General features: G+C 43.4%; 1 protein-coding gene and 1 long non-coding RNA gene across 6 annotated transcripts in view; both read left to right on the top strand.

Annotated features, from left to right (window-relative positions):
- Positions 1 to 7,063, top strand: part of SALL1 (spalt like transcription factor 1) — a 36,271-nt gene extending 29,208 nt beyond the window's left edge. For all 5 annotated transcript variants that reach the window (XM_037408718.1, XM_037408719.1, XM_037408717.1 and 2 more), the window contains 2 exons: positions 1 to 3,290; positions 4,365 to 7,063. The exon at positions 1 to 3,290 is cut by the window's left edge and continues 123 nt beyond it. In XM_037408718.1, the coding sequence (XP_037264615.1) occupies positions 1 to 3,290; positions 4,365 to 4,805 (3,731 nt within the window). In that variant the 3' untranslated portion in view covers positions 4,806 to 7,063. The remainder of the gene's footprint in view (positions 3,291 to 4,364) is intronic.
- A 540-nt stretch (positions 7,064 to 7,603) lies between these two features.
- Positions 7,604 to 16,277, top strand: part of LOC119157603 — a 231,782-nt gene continuing 223,108 nt past the window's right edge. The window contains exons 1-2 of the long non-coding RNA XR_005107596.1: positions 7,604 to 7,885; positions 9,780 to 9,958. This is a non-coding gene — a long non-coding RNA (uncharacterized LOC119157603). The remainder of the gene's footprint in view (positions 7,886 to 9,779; positions 9,959 to 16,277) is intronic.

The raw sequence follows: 16,277 nt of genomic DNA, 5'->3' as shown, positions 1-16,277 counted from the left end.
AAAATCAATTAGTTTTAATTGTGAATGAAAATCCAGCTTCTCCTTCTGAAACCTTCCCTCCTAGTTCCCCTTCTGATAATCCTGATGAACAGATGAATGACACAGTTAATAACACAGATCAAGTAGACTGCAGTGACCTTTCAGAGCATAACAAACTTGACAGGGAAGAATCCATGGATGTGGAGGCTTCCAGCATTAACAATAGCAGTAGCAGTTCCAAGAGCGTCAACAATAGTATTACAAGCAGTAACAGCTCCACAATGGGTACCTCAGCTGTAACAACCTCTCTACCTCACATAGGGGATTTGACAACATTAGGCAACTTTTCAGTGATAAATAGTAATGTAATAATTGAAAACCTTCAGAGTACTAAAGTGGCAGTAGCACAGTTCTCACAGGAAGCGAGATGTAACGGTGCATCGAACAGTAAGCTTGCTGTACCTGCCCTGATGGAGCAACTGTTGGCGTTACAGCAGCAGCAGATCCATCAGTTGCAACTGATTGAACAAATTCGTCACCAAATATTATTGTTGGCTTCCCAAAATACAGACATGCCAACATCTTCGAGCCCTTCTCAAGGTACTTTACGAACGTCTGCCAACCCCTTGTCCACATTAAGTTCCCATTTATCCCAGCAGCTGGCTGCAGCAGCTGGATTAGCACAAAGTCTTGCTAGTCAATCTGCCAGCATCAGTGGTGTGAAACAGCTACCCCCTATACAGCTACCTCAGAGCAACCCTGGCAACACTCTAATTCCATCCAGTAGTGGCTCTTCTCCAAATATTAACATATTGGCAGCAGCAGTTACAACACCGTCCTCAGAAAAAGTGGCTTCAAGTATTGGTGGCTCACAGCTCAACAACCCACCAGTATCAGCATCATCTTCACCAGCTTTTGCAATAAGCAGTTTATTGAGTCCTGCATCTAATCCACTTCTACCTCAGCCCACCCCTAGTAACTCTGTTTTCTCCAGTCCCTTGTCCAATATTGGAACACCTGCAGAGGATTTAAACTCCTTGACTGCCTTGGCACAGCAAAGAAAAAGCAAGCCACCAAATGTAACTGCTTTTGAAGCAAAAAGTAATTCAGATGAGGCATTCTTTAAGCATAAATGCAGGTTCTGTGCTAAAGTGTTTGGGAGTGACAGTGCCTTGCAGATTCATTTACGTTCTCACACTGGCGAGAGGCCATTTAAATGCAACATCTGTGGAAACAGATTCTCCACAAAGGGAAACTTAAAAGTCCACTTTCAGCGTCATAAAGAAAAATACCCTCATATTCAGATGAATCCATACCCGGTGCCGGAGCATTTGGACAATATTCCTACGAGCACGGGTATTCCTTATGGGATGTCTATACCGCCAGAGAAACCTGTCACGAGCTGGCTGGACAGCAAGCCAGTCCTCTCCACCCTGACGACTTCTGTTGGCCTGCCACTCCCACCAACGATTCCAAGCTTGACCCCATTCATCAAAACTGAGGAGCCTCAGCCGATTCCCATTAGCCATCCTTCCGCTAGCCCTCCCTGCTCTGTCAAGAGTGACTCGGGAACAGCTGATCCCACATCAAAAATTTCCAACGGACTTTCTGATGAGGTAGAGGCTGGTGCTTTGCCTACCTCAAATGGCAAAATGGAAGAAAACCCTCAAAACACAAGCGCTATCACTAACATGAGCAGCTCTGTGAGCTCACCGGCAGCAGACTCGGGCTCCAGTGGTGTCACCACATTTACAAATCCACTGATGCCTCTAATGTCAGAGCAATTTAAGGCAAAGTTTCCATTTGGAGGGCTATTGGATTCAACGCCAGCATCTGAAACATCAAAATTGCAACAGCTGGTAGAAAACATTGACAAAAAGGCAACTGATCCTAACGAGTGTATCATTTGCCACCGAGTTCTCAGTTGCCAGAGTGCACTGAAAATGCATTATCGCACACATACCGGTGAGAGGCCGTTTAAGTGTAAAATCTGTGGCCGTGCTTTCACTACTAAAGGCAACTTAAAGACTCATTACAGCGTCCATCGTGCCATGCCCCCGCTGAGAGTACAACATTCGTGCCCGATCTGCCAGAAAAAATTCACCAATGCTGTTGTGCTACAGCAGCACATCCGAATGCATATGGGAGGGCAGATCCCCAACACCCCAGTGACAGAAAACTATCCTGAGTCAATGGAATCAGATACAGGCTCTTTTGATGATAAGAATTTTGATGATATAGACAACTTCTCAGATGAGAACATGGAAGACTGTCCTGACAGCAGTGTGCCAGATACACCTAAATCTGCGGATGCATCACAAGACAGCTTGTCTTCTTCCCCTCTGCCCCTGGAAATGTCAAGTATTGCTGCTTTGGAAAATCAGATGAAGATGATCAATGCAGGACTTGCTGAACAACTTCAGGCAAGCTTGAAATCCGTCGAAAATGGGTCAGTAGAAGGGGACATTTTGACTAACGATTCATCCTCGGTTGGTGGTGATATGGAAAGCCAAAGTGCTGGAAGCCCTGCTGTCTCAGAGTCTACCTCTTCTATGCAGGCCTTGTCCCCATCCAACAGCACTAACGATTACCACAAGTCACCAAGTATCGAAGAGAAACCAGTAAGAGCTTTACCAAGTGAGTTTGCCAACGGTTTGTCTCCAACCCCTGCTAACAGTGGTGCTTTGGACTTGACATCTAGTAGCACTGATAAAATGATTAAAGAAGAGTCTCTGAGCATGCTCTTTCCTTTCAGAGATAGAGGTAAATTTAAAAACACCGCATGTGACATTTGTGGCAAAACATTTGCTTGTCAGAGTGCCTTGGACATTCATTACAGAAGTCATACCAAAGAGAGACCATTTATTTGCACAGTTTGCAATCGTGGCTTTTCCACAAAGGGTAATTTGAAGCAGCATATGTTGACACATCAGATGCGAGATCTACCATCACAACTTTTTGAGCCCAATTCCAGTATCGGCCCTAATCAGAACTCTTCGGTTATGCCTGCTAATTCGCTGTCATCACTTATAAAGACTGAGGTTAACGGCTTCATGCACAGCTCTCCTCAGGATAGCAAAGAAGTACCCTCTGGTCTAGTTGCTTCAGGACCGCTGTCCTCCTCTGCCACGTCCCCGGTCCTGCTCCCTGCTCTCCCCAGAAGAACCCCCAAACAGCACTACTGCAACACGTGTGGGAAAACATTTTCTTCCTCCAGTGCTCTGCAGATCCACGAAAGGACACACACTGGTGAGAAACCTTTTGCCTGCACTATATGCGGAAGAGCATTCACAACAAAAGGCAATCTGAAGGTACTTTCTCCTCTTGCTCTTTTTAGGTTTCATTTTCTCCTTGTTGCTTTTTTATTTTTTTAATTCTTTATGTCTGTTAATGTTGCCAGCAGTGGTGCCTTTGGGTGTTTGTGGTGTGACAAATGGTGTGTTTAGTCAGCTCTGGTAGGCCCGGGTGGCCTCTTGTTGAGTGCTCAGATTGGCAGCCGGTCCGAAGCGTGAGCCGCTTTTGATGCTTAATTACAATTCATGTACCAGCAAAGACTGTCTATGTAGAGTGTGAAACGGAACAGCCAAATGATGGTAAGGAGTATTAATTAACAGAGCAATGTGTTTCGTAACTCACACACCTCTTCAAGAGGTGAAAGGCTCTTGAATGTGCTGTTTTTCATAACTATCATGTAAGATGATGAGTGTTTAAAAAAACTATTAACATAATTCTGGAACTAATGGGCATTACTTTAATTGATTATGTAACTAACATTTCCTACTGATATGTGTTTGAAAAAGCAAATATACTTAAGTTTTAGAACACCAGTTGAGCACTTTACTGTGTACATTTTTCTGTTGACAGAGTATTTCTCTAGAGGTTGCTGCCAGTAATGTGAGATGAATAATTACTTTCAGGCCATTCTGTCTATACGCAAGGCTCTCCGATGAGCAATCAGTAAAGGATACTTTCTGCCTGTCTGAAAAGGACGTTTATAGGGTAAAGGGTGTCAAATACAATACTTACCATTGCAATGAAAGTGGACATAGCAATTCTAGCCCTGAAAGCAGCTATCTGCAATTGACAGAATAACGTGAAGTCATTATAAACTAAATACATGTAATAAAAAAAGAGTAACAAGCAATGCAGTGTTCAGCAGGAAAACAGGGTATTCTGGGTAATGGTGATGGGCTAATCCAGAAGAAGTTTATTTATTATTCCAGATGGGAAATGGAGCCCTGCATCCACTACCTTTAGTGCCGTTCATTACGTAACAAGACTGGACATGTTCATGGACTGCTGCCTTCTCTGTGATCGGAATAAGTTTGAAATCCCTGTCGACCTTTATTTTTTGTTTGTTTGTTTCTTCCATTCTTTCTTTCCAGGTTCACATGGGCACTCACATGTGGAACAGTACTCCTGCAAGACGAGGCAGACGACTTTCCGTAGACGGCCCCATGACATTTCTAGGAGGCAATCCTGCAAAGTTTCCGGAAATGTTTCAGAAGGATTTGGCTGTGCGGTCGGGGAATGGAGACCCCTCCAGCTTCTGGAACCAGTACGCAGCAGCACTCTCCAATGGCTTGGCCATGAAGACCAACGAAATCTCCGTCATCCAGAATGGCGGCATCCCTCCGGCGCCGGGGGGCCTGGGCAATGGTGGCAGCTCTCCCATCAGTGGCTTGACAGGAAGCCTGGAGAAGCTCCAGAATTCAGAACCCAATGCACCTCTAGCTGGTCTGGAGAAAATGGCAAGCAATGAAAATGGGACAAACTTCCGTTTTACACGTTTCGTGGAAGACAACAAAGAAATTGTAACAAATTAGAAAAAACTCCGTAAATAACATTCCTGCAAATAGTACAACCTAGGGTTGTTTTTTTCGAGCTGCAGGCTACAACATTACAAAGACTTTCTTTTGTACCATGTTCTACTTCTAGAGTTCTAAGAGAGCTTATTTATTAGTGATATAACCTTGCTTTGCAAACAAATGCAAGCATTAACTTTGGTCTCCTGTATTTTGAACTAAATACTAATCGACTAGAGTGCTGTAAACTTGCTGTAACATTTATGGCAGTTGCGAGTCTGTTCTGCTAGGTGATCTTGTTCTGGCATTAACTTATTTTCTATATCCAGTTTAACACGAACTCTGGTATTGATGCGATGCCTCAGTGATGCATTAGATCTCTAATAAAAATCTGTATATAAATGTACACTTTGATCCTGCTGGAAATTTTATCAGCAAACACATTGTTTAATTTTTCCAAACAGAATTAAGAAGAGGACTGAGAGAATATAGACTGAACGGTGTGGGTCCTTTACACAGCTCAGTTTTTGATTTTTATTATAAAATTAAAACTGCTTTAATTTTTGTAGGTTTAACATTTTTCGTTTTAAACTGTTATTTGTATTGTGCTTTTTACTTGAGTCGTCTTAAATGTTAATACATTTCTGTACAGTAATAAGCACGCGGATTATTAGAGAAGATACTGAAGTGTTGTTTTGGTAGTTGAAACTGAGACGTAACATTTTGCCTTGTAGGTATATCATTATAGAAAATGTGCTGGACTTTCACAATGCTGCTAAGTATGGCATCTTGAACAACTTCCGTGGACAACTGTAGATGCTCCTGTATATACAATAAGACATCACTTTCATTAAAATGTACATATGTTCCTTACAAGGCCAAGCCCTACTCCTTGACCAAGGGAACAAGTATAGTGTTTGTTTATTTTGTATTAGGTACTGGGGGGGGCGGGGCAGGGGGAACCTTGGACTGTTACATGCACTTTCTCGGAAAGTTGAAAGGAAAAGAGGTCCAGTTTCTTTAACATTTAATACTTACTAACAGCAGAGATACTGTAATTTTACTCGAGTAATCAAATACATTTTTGCAACAGATAAAATTCGCTGTCTCTGTGTTTTTAAAGTGTACCTGTATTTAGTAATCACTTTGTATTATTTAGCCTTTCCCTTGGTTAACATGAACTGTCCAGGTTGTATGTGTGTGTTTATATTTGTAAGTATGGGTATACATATATGTATTGCATATTAATTGCTAGTATATTTTTCATACCCCCTAATAGTGGGAAATTCCTCCTTAACTATTCAACTCCTTCTCCTCATAAAATTGTAGATATTTTGGCATTTTTAATTTCTTTATAAAAAGAAAATGCTGCTAGCAAAGACCTTATTAAGCCTAGGTAAGTTTCCTTTGACGGAAATAATTTATCACATTTAAGGCTTGATTTGATTCAAATGCTTTATATTTGATATTAATTTTATTCTATGAGATTGTATGTTTGTGGCATGCTTACGCTGCTATATCTGTGTTAAGACGTCCACTTGCAAGCCTCCATATATTATATGGGGTTTATAACTTGACTGTAAAAAAAAAACAAACAAAAAACAACAAACCAACAAAAAAACAATTGCTTTGGCCTTGCACATGATTTGGCTTCCCTTACGCACCTGCAATGATCATTAACCTCAATGGGAGTTTGGGGAAACAGAATTCAGCCCAATGTTTTCACCCAGTAGAGTTTTATCTCCTCACATTATTATTTATGAAATATAAATCCATTTGGCTGCTTCAAAAAGCCCAATAGGAATAATCAATTTTATGTTCATGTGAAAAGAAATATATTTTACAGTTCCAAAATTCGGGTATTTTGTGTTATGGGATTTTCTTCAATATCAGCGTGGGGGGAGTTGCTTGCCTTTTGAAACAAGAAGTAATCACTTTGCTCTTCCCCCTAGTAGCTTGAGTTGTAATTTGGGCATCATAGAGGATGCAACACTGCAAAGCTGGGGTGAGAAATACTTTTCTTGAGGATTTTTACCCTTCATATGATTCTGAAACCTTAGTAAAGTATTAACGCTGTAGTCTGAATACCTCTTGGACTTCATGTCTTTAGAACTTTTTCCTGTTCGAATGTGATGATTCATCTGGTACATGATATGCATTTTTGTTAACATGTAAGTTGTATACTAGAGCGAGCTGGCTTGTCAATGTGAATATTTAAGAATTTCAAGTCACCTTTTGGTCTCAGAAAAAGGTAAATTAAACGGATTTTGATGATTTTATCAATGAAATACTAACTAATTCTCCTTTTAAACTGAGTGTAGATTTGTGCAACAGAAAAGCAAGGAAGGGTTAGCGGACCCCAGCGCTCTGGGAGGGCTTCCTTCACGCGGATTGAGTTTCATTAATGGTTTTAACTGCAGCCCTCGGAGTCTCGACTCACGTTAAAGGCAGGCCTCGGGGTGCCGAGCGCCCTCCGCCCCGCCGGGTACCGGGCACAGGGCACCGGCCGGGGCAGTCGGGCCCCGTACCGGCCAGCCGCCCCGGGCACCCGGCTCCCTGCCTGCCGCTGGGTAACGTATGCACTTGGCGTTTTTCAGCAAAAAACCAAAAAGTCAGCCGTCTTCTTTCCAGCGCCTTAGCGCCCACCCCGCCCCGCCGCCGGGTGCCCCGTCCCCTCGGGCGCTGCCCGCCGCGCGCCCCGCGAGCGCACCCCTGGGCGCGGGGCCAGGCGGGGGCGGCTCGCGCGCCCCAGCGACCGTTAGGCGCGAGCGCTGGGGGCGGCTGAGGTCGCTTCCCCGCCCCACTGAGGGGGCCGCGTTTCCTCGCCCGAGGTGAGGTGCCCGCCGCGGAGGGCGGCGGACCTGGCTCTCCCCCAGCCTTTGGGGAGAGTTTCCCCGCAGCCGCGGGGAGCCGGCCCGGGGGATGGGGGCTGCGGCGGGCGAGGCTCCCCGGGACACCCTTTCCCCCCGGCCGCCCCCGCCTGATGGCGGCGACTGCGCGCAGCTGGGCGCGGGTTCCCCTCACGAGCCGGCGCGCTGCCCTGCCCCGCGGCGGTGTTGCTGCCGCTGCGCTTCGTGCTTCCCTCGCTGCCGTCTGCCAAGGTGGGTGCTGGGGGGAGGGAACCTTCCCGTGCCCCCCGGTGCGGCGGAGGGTGCCTGCGCTGCCGTCCCCGCGCTGCGGAGCGGCTTTTCGTCCTCTTTCCTCCTGCCGGCGCCGCGGAAGCCGGGGCGCCCCCCGAGGGTGCTGAGGCCGTGCCCCGTGGGGTGCGCGGTCAGCATTGGCTCCGCGCTCCCCGCCCGGTCAGGCGGAGCGCCCCAGGGCCGGCTGCGAGCTGCCGGGGAAGGGCGGGGAGGCGGGGGGTACACGGGGACGACGACAGTTGGCACTGGAAATACGGAATGTTAAATTTCCCGTTACTTGACGCCGGGCCGTGGGGACCGGGGGAAGTCACCTCTCCCCAGAGCTGGCTGCTGGCGAGCGCACAAAGGTGCCCGCGTCGCCTCGCAGCTGGGCGCCGCGCTACCTCGCCGCAATTACCCGGCGCAGGATTTCCTATTCACAGACACTGAATTCATCCTTATTCAAGAATAGTTTTGGTTTGTGTTTTGTTTTTTTTTTTTTTCCTTTACAGTTTTGTTTGCGCGGCCGCGTTTTTCTCATTAGCATCCAAGTTTTCTTCCCCTGCTCTCCTCCTCGCCCATCACAATTTTATTATCCATTAAAATAAAGCAGGGGGGTGGTGTGGGGTTTTTTTGTTGTTGTGTGGTGGTTTGTTTTTTTTTTTTTTTCTTCTTCCAAGCGCCAGCAGTCGTTCAGCTCGTTCAGTTAGTCGGCCCGAGTAGTTTTCTTCACTCAGAAACAGACGTGATTTGTAAAAAAACTGGGCTAACAGCGCGCGAAACTTCCCGGCTCGGGCAGTGGGTGAGGCCGGCGCTGCCGCGGGGAGTTTGGCGGCCGCGAACCCCGGGTGTCCCCGAGCTCCGCAGGGAGGCGAGGAACCAGGCCGAGCCGGGGCCGAACGGGCCGCCTGGCCGCGGGGCAGCCCGACGGGTGGGCGCTTGGCTTTCACGGGGCAAATTGGAAAGATGTTAGCGGGGCAGGCGGAATGAAAAGGGCGTGTGGGGCTTATCAAAAGGACCCACCCCAGCAGAGTGGAGGGAGAGTCAGGGCAGCGCAGCGGATGGGGAGGAATAAGGTTCCTCTGTTGTCGAGGCAGGGGTGAGGAGGAAAGGGGAGCAGCAGGTTGCGGGTGTTTCGCGTGCGGCTGACGGCCAAATCCCAAGCCCTTTTCTCAGGGAGAAGTCAGGTGAATTTTGGTGTTTCTTCCTAGGCTGGGCTGTGGTTTGAGACTTAGGGAGAGGTTGCAAGCCTTCCCTGCTGCAGCCATCAACAAATATCTCTAACACTGCTTTGGAAAGAACATTTACTGACCATGAAAATGCAACAGTTGCTGCTTGGTTTGACCTTCTGTTTGGGGCGTAATTCTTGCTTTTGAGAGTCCTGAAGTCTCAAGCTACCTGGTTGCATCTTTGCAGGAGACCAGTTTTACTTGGCAGCAGAAGGTGTGATTTTGTAGCGTGACAGTTCTTTTTTTGCTTCTCCTGCCAGTCAGTCTTCAGAACTTCTCTAGTTTTGTCTCTGATTTTTTTTTGTTTTTAGTCGAAATAACATTTTCCTATTTGGTTTCCTTCTCTCATGAATATGAGTTGACAGAGGTTAAAATAATGTTTTGCAAGTAAGTAGGTACAGTTATTTATACAAGCCGGAAGCAATATGTCTCTTAACTGCTGAGCTGAAATATAAGGACTTAAAGATTTCACATACAATATGGTCTCTTGTATATATACACCAATCTAGACAAGAAGTTAAGGATGAGTAGAGGATTGAAAGGACAAGAATAAATGGAAAGTATGAAACTTCAACTGAGAACAGAGTTACTGACAGCTACATTTATGTTCAGTTTCCTGATTTGATATTTCTGGTTTTTACACCCAGGTTATAGTTAATATCAGAATGGCTACCCTGAGCCAGTCCGTCACTACTGGCAGTGGCCGAGCAGATGCCTGGAAGGTGGCAAGTGCATGATGAATCCTCCTTGGGAAGATCTCCTTGTTCCAGGGACGTGGGATACTGGGAGGCCCAGAACCACATGCGATGGCTGGAGTATTTTACAGGTAAGTCAGGTATAAGGATGGCAGTGACTAAACTTAATTTGCTGGCTCAAATTATATAATAGTTTTGTCCTACTATGAGTCTCTTTCTTTGGTTTCCATTTTATCTTGTGTTTTTCTTTGCTACACATATTTTTGAGTCCGTGGTCTGAATTTCTTAAGAGGCAAAATCTCTCGGTATGAGAAGAGGAGCAGTAGAGTGGGAACAAGAGAGCAGGAAAGACATTTTCTTTAGTGCTCAAGTCCATCTAGCGCTGAGGGAGCTGATGAATAACAGACACTCAAGGATTGAAGACATTCTCCACAATGCTCTGCGTGGAGAGTGGGGCCAGCGTCTTGTATGCAGCTGTCTGATCATATGGTATACCTGTGAGAGCTCCTGGAGAGTTGTAGAATAAAGAAGTGACGTCATCTTCCTTTTTATAGCAGTTAGTTATTTATTGCGGGCTTTTCTTAACTTTCAGAAGTCACTGTCACTTTCAGAAAGCAGTTTAAATGCAGGTTAGATGGGGACCAAAAGCATGTCTGTGCCCATGTTAGACTTTGCCACTAGTGCTAATAAGGAAGGTCCTCACTGGAATGATCAGCCCTGAAACTTCTGGTGTCATTTCATTTCAAAAGTAAGAAGTCTCTCCATGTTAGCAGACATTCACATCATCTGTACAGACAGCTCTCTTGACCAGGGCAGTGCTGAAGTGCAAAGGTCTATTTTCATTATTTAAAGGTCTTAAAAATGCAGCATCACAATGTCAGGTGGGTGTAGCAGAAGCCCTGCAGCACCTGGTATCAGGTGGTGCAACACGAGCACTATTTAGAATTGAATATTGAAAGAAAAAAATGGAGTGGTCTGGCACATTAACCAGTGGGGTTAAATCTGTGATACTACTTACTTTCTTTTTGCCATCTTTTCCATGAAAAATACTTTCAAAGTGGAGCCAGTGAGACTAACCAGATGAATAATGTTAAGATTTTTTTCAAAGCAGTGCCTGTTTTGAAAATGAGTTTCCTTTAGCGGTGAATAATTCTCAATTGCTTTCCTTTCATTGGGATTTTAAAATGTCAGTTAATACAGAGAAGCTAACATTTGTTTCGTATGTACAATAAATAAGAGGATAATCATGTTCAGTGCTAAATGTGCGTTCATATGAACTCCTATCTTTTTTTTTGCTAATCCAGAGATTAGCAAATTATATATAAGGAGACAGAGCAGATTTCAAAGGTTTATGTGTCTCCTTGTCTAGGCTGAATACTGAGTCCTCTTGGCAACTTGTGTCAGAGCTGCTGAGAACGAGGCTGTTTGTGATGGTTAGATCACTAGTTAGCTCAGTTGTGGGCGTTCCTTAATACCAGCATAGACCTCTGGTGCTGATACATGTAAACTAATTTAACTCTGCTTGAGCTGGCTCAACTTGCTTTGTCTTCTAACATGGAAGAATGAGTGCTGCACAGACAATTTCTGTAATGGTGTCGGTGGCAGTTTAAGGTGTTACTGTCTTTCCCTTTCAGTCTGTTTCTGTCCACTGAGATTTCCCCCTCCATATTTGAATGGGTGGAATAGATCACAGAAGCACTCTTTATTCATATCACTTCAAAGACACAGTAATTTCTTATTTGGTGAATAAGGCCTTAAGACAGGGAAGTGTCCAAAGTATACCAGGCAGGTTTGCAAAGCTTAAGGAGATCATCTTACAAAAAGAGGTTGAGCCTATATATTGAGTCAGACAGAAAAGAATTCATAAAACTACAGCTCGTTTGAGCCAGAATTTAATGAGATGTTACCTTCCAAACCAAGCCTCCTAAAGGGCCAACTGTCTTCCAAATGGACTTAGCTTAAAACGCCACTGAAGGCATTTTTAGAATAGTATGTCTAACTTTGCACTGAAGTGGAGGGAGAACACTCCGTAAGTTGTCCTGTTGTGACAGAGCATAGCAGTGACAGCTTAAAACACCAAGGCTATTACTTCAGCAGTCTCCTTACTGACGTTAGATAGTCGCCTAGAGTCACTTTTCTTGCTTGACCTGTACAAAAAAGTAGACTGGGCTCCTGTGCTCTCTCCTGGATTTGAAGAAGTTATTAAACCAATTTTCTTCTAAAGCTGTATGCATTCATGCTGGCATCCTCAATAATGTTGAGGCACAAACAAAAAAGCAAACAAACCAGTCACAATAGCATCCAATGCACTTAAACTTGGAGGAAATGAATCAATATTTGTCAAATGGAGGCAAAAGGTAAAAAAGGCTGAGTAAAAATGTCCAGCTTTCTTAAAAGCCATTAGTGAAAATGAAAAGTTGACAGCAATGCTGAAATTTAATTCCTGCATCGGTGCTGTTTGAACATATGATTTTGTTGTAGTTTTCACCTTCTGTCTACTGTTGCATGCACTAGCTTGATGCATGCATATTCCTTTATTGTTAGTGCTGTTGAATGGAATTACCTTTTAAGGTTTGGAACCTTGGAGTCATATGTAAAGGTTTTGCTTGTGGTTGAAGTGTGAGGGGCTAATTTAGGAAATGTAAGTTTTATCCCTAGCTCTGGTCACATGTGACCTCAGGCAAGTTGCTCTAATCTTTTGATGTGTTTTGTAAAACTATACTGACGATAGTTCCCTTACCTTTTAATTGTTGTTTATTTTGGATATTTAGATAGGAAGCTGTTCAGATTGGTCTTTTACAGTGTGTCTATACCATACATGGCTACTGTTTTGGAATATAAATGGTTATAAAATATCCAATACAGAACAGCTATTTTGAATTTCAGCACCTACCAGAACACCTGGAATTGCTCTGCTGGTACCTCAGTATAACATTTGGCACTTGCCAGATAAGGTTTAAAAGCTAATGCTATGTTATACATGCCTATGTTTTTACTGTATTGGTAAAAAATCATCAGTTTCTGCAAAAGGTCTCAGGAGATACTAATTCTTGATGAACTATTGGATGTAGCCACAATCTTTTAAAATTTTCCATGTAGACAAGATGGTCCCTTTCTCAGGCAGAGCACAAGGGAACAGTAATTGCATTTACTGCCTTGCAGACAAGTGTTTGTAGCTGATTTCCAATTTCAGTGACACTTACCACAGATAACTTTCAGCCTGGACCTCAAGTAGTAAGTTCGCTTTATATATTCCCCATATATGAAAAGAATGGTAAAACAAAGTATGTGGAATTGTAAAGGTCATATTTAATCAGAAGAAGAATGCTGGGTGATACACAGTATGACAGTTTAGGGTCAGACGTGTTGCCTTAGTGATTTACTGGTTAGTTTGAGGGTAGTGTGTGAGGTAGGAAAATGTGAAATGTCTTGTGTCAGTGTGGTGTAGTAGAGAGTGCATTGAAATAAGGTGTGCAAACTGGAGTCCTCTGCAGCTGTTGTTTTTTGGTGCTAGTCTCTGTGATATCTCCTGATGCTCTTTGTTTTCTCCCAGAGAGTATATTGCTCTATGTGCTATATAAAATCATGAGCAACAAGCACAGTAGTGCAACCATATGTTGAAATGCAGCTATGGGTATGTCCATTGTCTGCTCTACTGTTGAGTATTGGGAATGATGATAAAGACAGGAAATATTTTTGGATCCTCTGAGATATTTTTCTCTCTTGGAACTATTTGCTCTTTATAATATATGGCAGTGACAATCTTTGCTTTTGAAAGGGTAAATCTGGGTTTTGAAGCACTGGCCATGTGTGATACAAGTTGGCAAGTTAAGCTTATGTTTAGATGTTCTTGCCCTAACTGTCTTGCGGAGAAACAGAATAGAGTGAGTTTCATCTCATCAGGAGTCTGAAGCAACTGTCAGCTAAAGCCTGAAGTCCTGACTTTTATCTACTACTTATCTTGAAGGGCTTTCTTTTTATCTGAAAATTAGATTTTGAAAACGGTAACAACAATAAGAACAGGAGAAATGGAAGAACATGGGCAGCAATTTCCACCCCCACCCCCGCAACCTGGCCTAAATTTCAAGCTTGTTCAATGCTTTATTTATTTCAGTTTAGATAATGCTCAATTTAAACCATCCCAAAGAATCATGATTTTTAGAAATTGCTACTCTGCCTTAAAATCAGGTTTTTAAAATGTGTTGACACAAAGTTACTTAAAATCATGGCCCAAGGCCCATGACAGTGGACAGTTACAAGCTGGCATCCTAGACATCAACTCTGAGATGTCTGCTGTCTGGCCAGCAGTTTCTGCCCCACAAAATAATGATTTATTTTTTTATTTTTATTAAAGGGAAGCTATTAGTTTGTTGTTTGATTAGTCTTTATGTGTACAAGCAGGGGGGGAAATGTGCTCATAGAACCATGATGTAGTCAGGCACCTGTAGCTGACATGGGATGTGACTGTGGGGAGGTGTATGCAGTACATGCTTAGCCCTTTGTAGAGGGCCAAATCCTGGCTGCTGCATTTCCAAATAAGTTTTGGGGTGGATTTGACCTTAAGGAGATGAAATTACTATACAGTTAGTTACTGTAGAAGGCTCTGAAGTAGCAGGGAGTCCTGTGGTGATGTGGTATGTTTCTCTCTCCTCAGATTAGTGGTTGTCTCTTGTATTCCACCCCCTCCTCCTTTCTTTCTTTCTTTCTCAGGGGTTAAGGCTCTGTGTAATGTTGACAGTTACTGGAAGAGGTTCTAACAGCAGTAGAGCTGGTGAAAGACAAGACTATTTATAGGAAACAATAAAGTAAAAATAAATTTAAGATTAGATATCAATAGCTACCAGCTGTAGCACCTTTCCTTCCTCTCCTGTTAAGTAGTAAAATCAAAGCATAATTTGAAAAGGATTTCTGCTGGAATTGGAGAAACTATTCCACTCTGCATGCTGAAGGGAAGTTGAGATGTTCATTTACAGGATGGCATTCCCTCAGTTTCTGCAGAGCCAACCCCCAGCTGGGGTTGGAAGTTCACGTGCTGTAGGAAGTGAGATTTTTCTGCTTCGGTGTAAACCTAAGCTTTTGGCCTCTGGTGGTGAGTGGACATTCTGAGTCTTTCCAGTGCCACCAGACCTATTTAAATGATGGGACAGATACACATCTGTCTATTAGGCCAGGTCTGCAGTGTGGGAGACTTTGGAATAGCTGAAGTGCAGTAAAATGGCTCAATCTACCCTGTCAATGTTCATAGTGTAAGAAGTGATGTGCAGACAAGTTATTGGCTACAGCAGTGGCAACTATGGAAATTTCTTGGGTGACTTTTTCCTAAATCAGGGGTTGATTTCATCTTGGTTCTCTTCAGCAAGTCAGAAGTACAGAGGTCTTGGGTTATGCTCTGTTTCCCCTCTCCCCAGAGCCTAGCTTAGACTGTGTTTAATACTATGTATTTTCTTTTTCGGTGGAAATAGTTAATCTAAAGACTCTGCACAAGTCTTAAAAATTACTTGTAGTTCTCTCCATCAATTGACTTTTGATATGTGGTTTTCTTCTTTATTTCTTCTTCAAAGACATGTATAGATATAGGATTATGCTTTTAAATGGATGAATTTCTGTATGGGAAGTTTTTGCCATCTTCTCCTGATTACACTACAAAAGGGGATTGGCAGGGATGGGCAGTTTTGGCAGATGTGGGGTTTTATTTCTGAGGAGGGTGAGTACAGTGGCTGGTAATAGCTGCTGAGCCTCTGAGCCTTTTGCTAGTCTCATTTAGTTACTATTCAATAGTTCTTCCTTCTGTTCTTTATTGTTTTCAGGTATTTATGGTTGATTTTTTCTGTGAAAGACATTAGGAAAGAAAATTTTCAAATGTGTATGTTAAGGGCTGTGGGTGGAGGGGGTAAATTTTTCCTGGGTTTTGTTTGAGACAAACTTACAGTACAGTTTCTGAGAGAGAAGTCTACATTAACATGTGAGAGAACCAAATAATTTAGACCTCCTTCACGAGTTCTTCCTCCCCATTCCTTCATTGCATACTGTTCAATGTTCTTTCTTTAATGCCATTATTGCTTGCCTGTGTTGAAGTGTTAAAATACTTTTAAGTACCAGATTTCTCTGGATTCACTTGAAGAGCAGTAACCCCAGTTTAAAATAACTGAGAGGGAATTCTATTCCAGAGGATTTTTTTCAGCAGAGGAAGTGTTGATTCCAGAAGCATTTATGTAACACTGTTGAAAATCTGGACAAGCCATTGAAAAAAACTTGAAATAGAGAGTCAAACTATTTAATAGTGGTCAAATGCTGCTACCAAATCTAGTCTTTACTAAAATCAGAAATGTTACATCCTTCTCGTTCAGTAATAAACCTACAGTGACTCATCAGGGTGATGCTGTGGCTTTTTCCTTTGCTCTTATGGAGCGCAGTATTGATTGGACTGTGAAATAATAGAACAGCTGAAGC

Source organism: Falco rusticolus, chromosome 15, assembly GCF_015220075.1.
Source record: "Falco rusticolus isolate bFalRus1 chromosome 15, bFalRus1.pri, whole genome shotgun sequence".
NCBI classification, from domain to species: Eukaryota; Metazoa; Chordata; class Aves; order Falconiformes; family Falconidae; genus Falco; species Falco rusticolus.
This window is presented reverse-complemented; position numbering and strand designations above follow the sequence as displayed.